Source organism: Tinamus guttatus, unplaced genomic scaffold, assembly GCF_059628265.1.
Source record: "Tinamus guttatus ecotype Peru unplaced genomic scaffold, ASM5962826v1 Tinamus_guttatus_pri_ptg000052l, whole genome shotgun sequence".
In the NCBI taxonomy this organism is placed as follows: Eukaryota; Metazoa; Chordata; class Aves; order Tinamiformes; family Tinamidae; genus Tinamus; species Tinamus guttatus.
The window spans coordinates 7,653,589-7,665,819 of NW_028288586.1; the positions used below are offsets into that span (position 1 = coordinate 7,653,589).

A 12,231-nucleotide genomic window follows, 5' to 3' on the forward strand; every position below is an offset into this window, starting at 1 on the left:
TCTGAAAGTCTGCCATGCCAGCTAGAGGCCTTCATTTGGACCCAGTGTCTCAGATCAGAACAGTTTTTAGTCACATTAAGCATATGCTCAGTGTAATATTTGCATTTTACAGCTTTGTTAAATTGAGGGAAAAGGTCTTTTGGTTTCAGTAGGGCTGAGATGTCACCATATGAATAATCCCATTTATAGCATACGGACAGGGATATTGTGCCTTCTGACAGTGTCCCCTCATTTTGTGAAGCAGAGTGAAGAGGTTTCCCTAAAATGCAGAGTCAGTCCTGCTGAACAGAAAATATTACGAAAGTAGGGGAAAAGTGCTTATCTGCTTTAAAAAACATGGGGTTGAATGCTCAGTGGTCTCAGGACATTATTATCAGTTTAGGGTGAAAAAACAGCACTTTCTAATAAGCTTGAAAACACCGGACTCAGTGCTGGAAAAGAAAGCATGTTCTACTGGGCTGCTTAATGCAGGGTGAGGTGATGTGAAAGCTTTTAGGCACAGCAGGTACAAGAGAAATGGGTAACTCAGGCAATGAATTAGCAAAACAGCTGCACCTTTCTGCCAGTGCTGCAGGTTATATCAATAAAGTGTTTTCATCTCTACCTTACAGAAATCAAATAGTGATTGCTCACATTATTCCAATGCTAAAATTATAAAATAAAGAGTGAGAGCAATGTTATACCTAGATAGCTGAGCAATGGAAGTCCACAAAAGCTCTCGTTTTTTAATGAGACATTATACATCATCTAGGCACAATGGGGAAAAGCCATAAAAAATGTGGGTAAATAAACTAAATTAACCCTTCACTGATAGATGCCTATATCAGTATTAAAATATCACTTTGGAGTCTGATACGCAATAGCAGAACTTAAGTGCATTGATCCACTAAAGTAAGGCAGAAAAACCTGGCTAACCCACTTAGCATATATCTACATGATAGACTGGCCCTGTGCCATTAAGTTTGGCCTGCAAAGAGCCCCAGCAGAATGCAAACAAGAGCTGAAGTGGACCCATGCCAAGCTTAGCTATATTAGCTAGAGGTGAGACTGAGCTAAGGCAGCATCACAACGTTTTATGGCAGCACTGACTCATGCTCCCCTGGATCACAGCGCTAGCTCATGTTTGCCTCAGATCTACTGTTAGTTATTCTCCAGCCACATATATTCTGGTAAAAACATTTACTTATGTGTCTGCAGTTCTGCTACTGCACATAATTATAGATGTTCTTGCTGGGCAGAGAGTGAAGGACCACTTTCGTTCATTCATTGCTTTTTATTCTATGGATGAGGCTTTTGCCACACCTCATTTACAGATGCCAAAATCCCCTATTAGACTTGACTCTTCAGGGCTTTCTAAACTCAAGGCTTGAGCTGTCAAATGTTAGGATGTTAGAATGACTCCAGGGCTTCAAAACTTCTCTGGAAGGAATGTCTTTCCTTTAATTAAAGGCACTTCTCTAAAGGCTATCAGTAGTCAAATCCCAGGCTGCCAGCCTGAAGGGAGACCAGGCTACATTATTAATTGCAACATGCACATTAGAAAGTGGTGAGATGGCAGTCAGGTAGTAATGTGGTGTGTTAGTCTTAGCATCGCAGCCAGGGAAGAGGCTCACCTGGTAATTGCAATTGAGCATGATGTTACAGCCAGCTCTCGTACTGTCTAGAGATTCCCCAGAGAAAGTGTTGTTTTTGCAAAATACTGAGATTAGGCTGTGAAATAATTAGAAAAGCATGACTGAGTTTTCATTTCATATCCTATCTTATTTATACGTGGTTTTCTGAGGAAACTACACTGACATTATTTAGCACCTCTTTCTTTGATGAAATTAGTCGAGTGGATCTTTGTTTTGAAAATATTTGTTTTCAGGAAAATTATTATGGTAGTTATTATTTTATTGACAGTGTGTTTATTTCCAGTCATAACAGAGTTTCTCACAGTATACAGTCGGTGTCAGAATTTCTATTTCATTTCTGTTTAACTAATTAAATAGCTTTAAAAACCCTTTGATTAATGCTATCCAAATGTAGACAGGATGAGATTTGCTATGTTCAACACCTCCATCAATCATAAAGAATCGTCTTGCTTGCAAATATTTGTCCTAGTAAATATTTGTATTAGCCTAACTGTTCCAATTTACATTTCAGTTAACTCTCCTTCCATAACTTTCTTTTATTCATAAAACATGAAAACTAAATAGATAAGGGTGAAATTAGTGTATTGAATTAATGGCTTTGAAAAACCTTGGCCAGTGAAGGATCCCCCAGAATCACATAACCAAGATGGTAAAGTAGAGGGTTTGTTTTGAAAGCTTCCCATGAAGCCAGAGCTTGCTCAGCTCTGCCTGTGTGGTTAGTCAAAACCCAGTGTAGATACCCGCTTAGGGAACTCTTCTTTGGTAGAGAGATGAGAGAGTATTGCATACAGCGAGGGAGGAACTCGGTTGCAGCGTTAACCCATCTGGGCTCCTCAGCCATTGCAGCAAATGTTCAGCTCATTGCTGTAATGCACTCGTTGCCAATGAGCTGCCTCCTGAAGATTCAACATTAGCAAATGCCTTTAATTCCGGTTAATTGCATCCTTATTCATTTTGAAATTTCAAATAAATTCAAATATTAATAATGATCTATAGCTTACGCTCTTTGATTTGGTTTGTTGTTTCAGCTCCTGAAGTGTTCCAGGCCTTTATGGATGGTGGCCCAGGATACTCATACCCTGTAGACTGGTGGTCGCTAGGAATTACAGCATATGAGTTACTGAGGGGCTGGGTAAGAATGTAAGGTTTTGGTTTTTATTTAACACTTTGCCTGGCAGAAATCAAAAAGTTGGCAGTTCCCCCTGAGCAGATCTTTCATGGTAAACTTCCAGTGAAGGAGGCTGAGGTTTGGGACTGGAATGCAATCTTCAACCTTTCCCGGTTGAAAACATTTTGGGGCAAGTTTTCTCCCCCTGTCAATTGCTTTGTGACGGTTTACCTCAAATGGTTATAGGCTTTTGGTGTGTGCTAAGAAAAAGGCTAATTTTTAATGGCTGCTTGATGATGCTGAATTTGAAGCAGTGATATTTTTTCTATATAGCAGTTAAGTTGAGTCATTATTATACTTTTGATTCACCTGGCTAGTAGCCTAAAAGAGCAAATATGATATCCTAAGATATTTGGTCTAGGTTCAGAAATGCTTATCTGCCAGTGCACTCATTATTTATTTAATCAATGATGTGAATAAGCTTAACAAAAAGGCTTCCTGAGCATGGTCGAGAAAAAAATGGAAAATTCTTTTGGTCCATTTTGGTTCAAAGGATTGAAGTTGGCTGGTTAACTATTTACTATTACCTATGGAAATGATGGTGACATTACCTTAAATAGAGGGATTTTACAGTTAATTCCCATTTTGGAAAAGAATTTTATTGCATTGCAAAATGCTGTACTAAAGGAAAAAGTATTTATTATTATATCACACTAACACAGTACTGCTACCCTGTCCTACTAGGCACTGATATAAGATAATTCAGCCCATAAAAAGTCACACTTTCATATGGAATGATAGATGAAGGAAAATAAAATAAAGAACAACTATTATTCCCAATTTTAGAAGGAAAACTAAGATTCAGAGTGCATGCATGTTGTTCCTTCAGTCCATAAAAACAGATTTTTCAGTATTAATATTTGGCCAAACGATTTTGAATTTCCATAGGAATGCCAAAAGTCCTACTCCTGGTGAAAAGACTTCTTCCAAGCCAAATCTCAGTACCTGCTCTCAAAGTATAGAAGTATTAAAAAAAAAAAAGTCTTTGCAATTTTTTTGCTACCATCATTCTGAAAAATTACTGTGTGTTTAGGCTGACAGCATTCCCAGGATGGAGTATTTTAACCTGAACGGTTAAGGTTTGGCAGTGATAAATACATACTCAGCTCTAATCACAGAAGGTTGTACTAGCTGCACATATAATAAATTGAAAGAACACACTGCTGTTTTAATATCCATCTTTTTCATCAATGGGTTTCCCTAGTAAAGGAGCATAGTGAATGATTGTGCAAGTAAAGCTGCACTCCCAGTACAAACTGCTAAAGATTCTTGGGTTTCTTTAATAAATGAAAAATCATATAGAGAAGTATCCATTTGCCAAGATCAACAGTCATCCACGAATAAGTTTATCTGTCGAGGGGCAAAGCAAAGCGGAGGCTGAATCAAACCAATTTTTAAATAAAAACATTGCCATCTGTCCCCGCTCCAGCCAGCTGCTCGTGCTGCTCCAGGGAGCCGTTCTCTCCCGTTGAGCAAGCCAGAGGGTGGCTTGGCAACCTGCGCCTTTGTACACGCTCGAAAAACATGTATATTTTTTTCCCCTAAATTTTGCAACTGATGCTAAGATGCCCTGCCCTTCCCTTAACTCTGATGGCAGGATGATGACTTCAGACCATGTTGCAGACACATTTCTCTCCTTTTCCAGCCACTAATAATGAGACTCAACAAAAAAAAACCTAAAACTAAAATTTTGTGTTGAACATGGCTCTTTTCCACCAACTCTATCAAATCAAAGTGCATGATGCACACAAGTCAGCCTGTTTGTGTGCCTGAAATACTAGGCTAAAATATCTGAACTATCTGCTTAGAGAGGCAACAAGAATTTAGGTGAGGTGAAGCTGAACAGAATGGTGGACAGTGAAAAAAATCTATCAATGCAGAGTAGCAATCTAACAATTTGGTTTATAAATATATGACTTCAAAAATATGTTTATAATAGTTAAGGAGGACCTAAGTTATAGAGAATTCTTTTGTTTCCAGATGCTACCTTTAATCGAGACTAGATCCCAGCATTCTTCACACATTTTGGTGCTTTTGGCTTCTCACATGCAGAAGAATTCAGGCACTGCAAACACAGTGCACCAGAGCTGTGTCAGCTGCAAGCTCATAAAATGGGTTAATTTTAGATTTCAAATATAAAATTGAAGAGAGTTATAAGTGAGAGAGACTATTTTTCACTGTGTTTTCTTTTGCAGTTTCTTTATACATGTGCACTACATTTTTGAATTTTTCTATTGCTTGATCAATAAGGGATGATAAAGCTTCCTCAAGCCACCACTATTGCACTCTGTCACTTTAGACAAATACTTCCTACTATTACAAGTACAACATAGTAAATAATACACATATCCCATTGTATACCACAAGAATAAAATTATTCATCTAATTTGAACTGATACTCCTTTTATAAAAAGAAAAATTTGAAGACAAAAGGCATCTCTAAGTAATAAATTCATTAAAACTAAAGAAAAGCTCACACACAGAGAAAGATTAGCCTCAAAGTTGTTGTAAGATTTTGGTGTTTCAGTATTTCCAAGATAAGCAATGCTGAGCTCAGAGAAATGTGAATTGTCTAGTCTTTTATTTGATCTTGTTGACTTAATATTGGTTTACCTTTATCCCAGAGGCCCTATGAAATTCACTCGGCCACCCCCATTGATGAGATACTCAACATGTTCAAGATAGAAAGAGTTCACTACTCATCTACATGGTGCAAGGGCATGATAGCATTACTGAAAAAGGTAAGAAAGATAAATCCCCCTCTCCCAGCAGTCCCTCCAGCAATTGGATTGCATCCTGCGAGCAAGACACAGCTCAAAATCTATGTATTTAAAATTTCAATAATTAGAAAGGACTTATTTTTAGACTTTTCTGAATGTTGGTGATGCCGTATTATGTCTTTAGAAGCTAAATTATTCTTTGGCTTAGAAAGGGGTCTTTTGGTGCCCTGAAAGAAATAAGAATCTAGTATTTCTGTTTATTTTAAAACATGTTCATATCAGTAAAATTACTTTGGGAAGCAGTGATTTCCACTCTGGGCCCCACTCTTCAGTCCAAGGGGCAGATGCAAGAGAGAGAAGGAAGGACCATTGCTCTCACTGAATTACTGCTAAAATTTCTGACAAGAGAGCCTAGAAAGGGGCATATCTCTCCCTGCTCCATGTTGCTACAGTTGCAACAAAAACAGTCCAATCATCTCATGTTCTATGTCAGTAGCTGCAAGACAGCCATTCTTCTCGCATGCATCCTGACCCTGGACCATGCTTTCTTCCTGACATCCACACACATTCATTTGCTTTAACTGCTTGGCCATGCCACAAGACTCATCTGTCTGTTCTAGGTATTTGAAATCAACAATCTTGATGGTTTGAGCAGGTAGCATTTCTGAACGTGTGAAAAGAGCGATAGAAGATCAATTTATTTTGCTGCAATGAGCAATCTATTTTTGATAGATGGTGCAATGAGGTGGTTAAATTTAATTGCTGCCAGCATGCTCACTGTAATAATTAATTCCAATAAATTAAAGACTAAATACAAATTGGTAGGCAGCATTGAACTGTAATGTTTCATGTCATTTGGACTCTTGTGTGCTTGTAAATAGGCTTTTATTGCTAATTCATTTCTATATTTAATGCCTGGAACAGCCATCTGGTGGCAATTAAATTATCTTAATATCCTATGAGCTAAGTTATTATTTTTACTTTAGAGAGGGCCTTCTAGAAGGTGTTAGGTGAGTCCCTAACCATCTTCTCGCAATAGGTGTCTGTCATACAATTTATCCGTGAGATACATCTATTCTTTTACATGGTATCCAGTTCCTTAGAAAATGCCTTGTCTTGATCACAGCTCCTCACTAAGGACCCAGAGTGCCGCCTTTCCAGCCTTGAAGACATTCAAAACTCTCCATATCTGGCTGATGTCAACTGGGATGCTGTTCTAGAGAAATCAGTGACCCCAGGCTTTGTTCCTAACGTAAGTCAATATTCCCGTTGAATTGTGTTTGTAAATTCCAACTTAATTATCCCCATCGTTTTGAGTGTTTACTCGCAGATACTTGCATTTATTGCTCTTCAGTGATTTGCTCCTGACAATAGCTTTATTTTGGATTCGTCTTTCATGTACTCAGGTATAGCTAAGAGAAAATTTGGCCCATCTGGTTGGATGGCACTGCTCAGAGGGTTGTGATTAGTGGTGCAGAGTCTAGTTGGAGGCCTGTACTTAGTGCTTTCCCCCAGGAATTCGTCCTTGGCCCAGGCCTGTTCAAGTTATTCATCAATGACCTGGATGAAGGCACGGAGTGCTCCCTCAGCAAGTTTGCTGATGATACCAAACTGGGAGGAGTAGCCGATACCCCAGAGGGCTGCGCTGCCATCCAGAGGGACCTGGACAGACTGGACAACTGGGTGGTGAGAAACCTCATGCAATTCAACAAGGCCAATTGCCAGGTCCTGCACCTGGGGAGGAATAACCCCAGACACCAGGACAGGCTGGGGACCGACCTTCTGGAGAGCAGCTCTGCAGAGAAGGACCTGGGCGTCATGGTGGATGACAGGTTGACCATGAGGCAGCAGTGTGCCCTCGTGGCCAAGAAGGCCAATGGGATCCTGGGGTGCGTTAAGAAGAGCATCTCCAGCAGGTCGAGGGAGGTGATCCTGCCCCTCTACTCAGCCCTGGTGAGGCCGCATCTGGAGTATTGTGTCCAGTTCTGGGCTCCACAGTATAAGAGGGATGTGGAGCTGCAGGAGAGAGTCCAGCGCAGGGCTACAAGGATGATCAGGGGCCTGGAACATCTGCCTTATGAGGAGAGGCTGAGGGAGCTGGGCCTGTTCAGCCTGGAGAAGAGAAGGCTGAGAGGAGATCTGATCAGTGTCTATAAGGGAAGTCAAGGGAGGCAGTGAGGAGGATGGTGCTGGCCTCTTTTCAGAGGTGGCCACTGACAGAACTAGAGAAAATGGCCACAAACTGAAGCATCAAAAGTTCCACAAGAATTTAAGGAAAAATTTCTTGACAGTGAGGGTGACAGAGCACTAAAACAGATTGCCAAAGGAGGTTGTGGAGTCTCCTTCTCTGGAGATCTTCAAAATCCACTTGGATGCAGTCCTGTGCCACGTGCTCTCGGTGACCCTGTGTGTGCAAGGTGTTGGACTAGACGATCTCTAGAGTTCCCTTCCAACCTTAACAATTCTATGATTCTATGATCTCATTAGATCAAACTAAAAACTAATTAACCTTGGTTCACTTTTTGTTCTCCTTCAAATGACAAAATGCTTTGCAGAGTCTGCATTTGAGCTATGTTGGTATAACTGATTGTCAGTGTTAATGCTGAGCCAAAGAGATCCAAGAAGCACAGCAAGTCTGAAAGCCATGCATCTAAATAACATTTGCAACACCTTTTAATATTCCGGTGTGCTGATCCTCTTTCACCTAAAAAATCCTATTTCAAGAGACTTAGCTATTTACTTTGTGACAATTCATTTTTTATTTGGGTGGTTTCTGTTTTGTGGCTCTGTTTTGTTGCTATTTTCATAATGTTTCAGTTTTGCTCATTTAAAATGGCCCACAAATTGAATGGATTTGAGCAATGAATAAAAAGCAATAACTGTGGTGACAAAATGTATTGCCAGGTTGCAATGTCATAGAAGTTATTTTGTGCCATAATTCTTCTCTAAACATTTGTAACAGAATAAGGATTATTTATACTTCTTTATTGCAAACATGGATAAAGAGATAAGGAAAATGGGATAGCTAGATTTTCTCCCCATCCAGGGGTATATTAGAGTTCATGCTGAAACTGACAGTGACTTTTATGCGCTCAGATTAATTTAAAAGTCATATTAAAAGCTCTATCAGTCACTTTGGGCTAGAGGCTGGTATTGCAGGGCTTGTTCCACCTCATTGATCAGGTGTATTAGGAAAACAAGTACAAAGGTAATAAGAAGGAAAAAGATAATAGAGGCAGTTTTCTGCATTCAATCAATGAAGATATAAATGCTGCTGACTGAAGACAGCAGCATTTCTCATTTTTATTCCTTACCATTTAAGATGCTGGGTGCTCTCAAAAACCTCACAACATCAAATAGTTACTTGAATGGAAATTTAGATTAGAAATATCTAGCATAGACTTTGATTTTTGAAAATGCACCTTTCCATGTTGGTAGAGATAGTACAAGGTTGCCACACACAGCTTCACTACAGCATCAGTAAGTAAGAAAAGGAGTACAAATAACACTAAAAGTAGGGGGGGGTTGCTGGTCTATTCATACCAGCAAACCATTTCTCTTGAAGGCAACGCTTGTCTTTGAGTGCAATAGTAACAAGATCAAGATTTCCGATGCAGAAATTACTTCCATGTGCTGGCCTCCATTTTTTTTAACACAGCATACAGAAAGGTATTCTACATGGGAATGTGTCTGCAGTCATTTATGTACAAAACTCAAGGTCAGTCCCCTCCTTCCTTTGGTATCTTGGGTAGTATCCAGGCACTTGAACCTACCTGCAGCCATTCAAAAGCATAAACATATATACATATCTTATTATACATATACATATTTTAACAATAAGGTCTCTTATTGAAGAGGCACTTCCCACCCTGCCTGCACTATTACAGTTACTGTTTCTGTTCTACAACACTTATTTTTGCTTTGATGAATACTTTAAGGCAGATCCCCCCTCTGATTGGAGAAATATGATAGAATTCACCCTAAAAGTACATCTGTGTATAACAAGGAAGAGAATATAACTCTTTGTAGTTGCTTTATAGTGTGATGTTTACCTTTACTCCATTATCTAATCCTCAAGCATTGCTCCAGGCCTGAAAAGGACAGTTTTCATTTTGCAGTTGTGGGTGAGCAGCTGGATTGTTATTGATGCTGTTAACGCTGATTGGACAAACCAAAGAATGCAATAATGCTTCAAAGAATAACTTTATGTTCTTCTGTACCAGAAAGGAAGACTGAACTGTGATCCAACTTTTGAACTAGAAGAAATGATTCTAGAGTCCAAACCTCTCCATAAAAAGAAAAAGCGACTTGCCAAAAACAAATCGAAAGATGCAACTAAAGAAGGCTGCCCACTGGTAAGCTGGAGACTGTAGCTTCAGTCAGTCACATCTCACGTACTTTCTTTAGTGGACATAATCAGTTCAGTTTTATCATCTCTTAAAATAGACTTGTTCTTCTTCTGTGTCATATATAGATGCATAAACCATCTCCTAAGCAAGATAAAAAGCAACCATTTATTTCAGTAGTAAGAGTAACAACATTTTATGCTATAACCGTTTTTAAGATTCTTACAAATGCTCATTTAAAGAATGAAAAACTGTTGCCAGTTGCCAAATATGCTTCCCACACACAGGCAGATAGTTATAAGAAGTATTTATTCACTGTTAGGACTGAAAATGAAAAGTATGCAAAGCACAAAGTCCTTACTTATAGATGGTTTAAAAGCCATCTTGCACAGTCTCTCCTAATGTGTCGTACATAGAAAGACACATTGTATATGTGGTCTAAACTTTCAGGAAGAACTAACCACTTTCCAGACTTGAACTTTCATTTCAGTGAGGTTTTGCAGTTTCTGTTGCCTCTCCTAATGACTGTGAATGCTACTGCAAACTATTCTTCTTAGAGCTGTCAGACAGAAAAATCCTCAGAGATCCTTTGTGAGGAACATCTCCGGGAAGAAAGATTGATTTTGCTATCTGTGTACCTTTGAAGAGCCTGCAAGATGCCTCTTGATAGTATTCATTCATAAACTGTTTTTTTTTCAGTATCATTTCTGTTATGTGATTTTTGTCTATGATTTTCTGTCATTTTTAATCAAACTATTCATGCTGTTTTTTTTTTTTTTAAGAATGTACACCTGCAGCAGTGCTTGGAAACTGTTAGGAAAGAATTCATCATATTCAACAGAGAGAAGTAAGTGCATTCCTTAATGTCTATTTAGTGTTCACTACTGAAATTAGTTTCAGAATGATTTTTTTTCCCCCCAATCTGAACAAAAGAGATTAATGATCACAGCAGCAGGAGCAAAAAGGCTGGCTTTCCATTGATTTCCCTCTTTTACAGTCTCTGGTGTGTTGATATTGTAGTTCTCTCAGCTCCGAAAGCAAGCAGAGGTGCTTATGGTGAAAGTACGTTAGATAGAAATGGTAAACAATTGGCAAATAAACTGTTAAGAATGAAGCAAAGGGAATATAATACAAGGAGCTGCTTTTTCACAAGACCAAAGCTGAAGGAAGGGATAACTCATGAAAATTTAATGATGTGAACTGCAGTGTTCTCAGCAGATACTCTATTTGTACTTTGCCCTATGAAACACATTATTTCAACATCAGTTATTGCAATAGAACTAATTATGAAGCAAAAAGTGTGCCCGATAGGAGGGAATGTACTTCATACTCTTAACATTGGCCAGAAGCAGTAGAAACACAAGTCTGAATCTGCAGAACGTAGATTTTCATCCAACTGGATGATTTTCATCATGCTGGATTTTATGTAGTTTATTGTGTTTGAGCCTGAGCCACTATCAACCTGTTTGTTGAGTATTAAAGATCATCTAAGTATGTACAGAAGCTTTGTTTGCTCTAATTACATCTACAAGACTCTAAAATGACTTTGTGAAATGTTAGAAATTATTTTAAGAGTTCTTATATTTTAATGCTTACAATACATGCAATTACTCTCTTCTCTAATTAAAACTGGAGAAGCAATTACCAACTTTGCATCATTGGGCATGTCATAAAGGAAGTTATGCCCTGGATTACCCCACTTTTCTGTTGCAGCCTGAGACACCTCCATGCCAGCTTGCTGACTGCTCCATGTATTTCCAAAACGACAGCAAGGATTTACAAGGAAAAGCAGTGTCAGACAGATCCCTAATGTCATTTTTCATCATCTCTAGCACAGTGTAAGAGCCATAAACAACAAAAAATCTAGCACATGTCAGCTCATAGATTTTCAGAGACCTTGGTGAACTTTTTTGAGTCAGTTCTGATATCAATGAGCCAGTCAATTCCTGTATTTTGTAGCAGATACTAAATCATAAAAGAAAAGTTGAAGGTTATAACAACCACCTTTGAAAAAGACTCACTTGATAACTCAATTTATTTATTTTTGCAAAAAGTTGTTCACACCTAGTTAATTCCAAAATATGAACCTCTCACCTACTCAAGGAAATTTCCTTGATATCTCAAGGAAACCCTGTTAATAGCAATTTCTGAGAGATATATAAGATAAAACATTAGATTTTGTAAAACACTGTCAAAATCACATTCCATATGTTTGCTGTATTGAACTATTTCTTTTGACATGATTTTGCTTTGTTACTCTTAAATTGTTTTAGTAATACGCAAAGATTTTTTCTTTCCCTTTCTTCATGCTGCACAACCTAACAATGTAGGCTATAGAGGACTCTGAGAGATTGATGAGAGAT

At 38.6% G+C, this 12,231-nt stretch overlaps 1 protein-coding gene across 2 annotated transcripts in view; it reads left to right on the forward strand.

Moving 5' to 3' along the window:
- The window catches only part of STK32B (serine/threonine kinase 32B), a 155,421-nt gene that overhangs the window by 127,334 nt on the left and 15,856 nt on the right, over positions 1 to 12,231 (forward strand). Inside the window, exons 7-11 of one of the 2 annotated variants that reach the window (XM_088540022.1) lie at positions 2,663 to 2,766; positions 5,427 to 5,543; positions 6,649 to 6,774; positions 9,746 to 9,877; positions 10,651 to 10,715. In XM_088540022.1, the coding sequence (XP_088396148.1) occupies positions 2,663 to 2,766; positions 5,427 to 5,543; positions 6,649 to 6,774; positions 9,746 to 9,877; positions 10,651 to 10,715 (544 nt within the window). The remainder of the gene's footprint in view (positions 1 to 2,662; positions 2,767 to 5,426; positions 5,544 to 6,648; positions 6,775 to 9,745; positions 9,878 to 10,650; positions 10,716 to 12,231) is intronic. The other variant, XM_088540023.1, reaches the window with a different exon arrangement.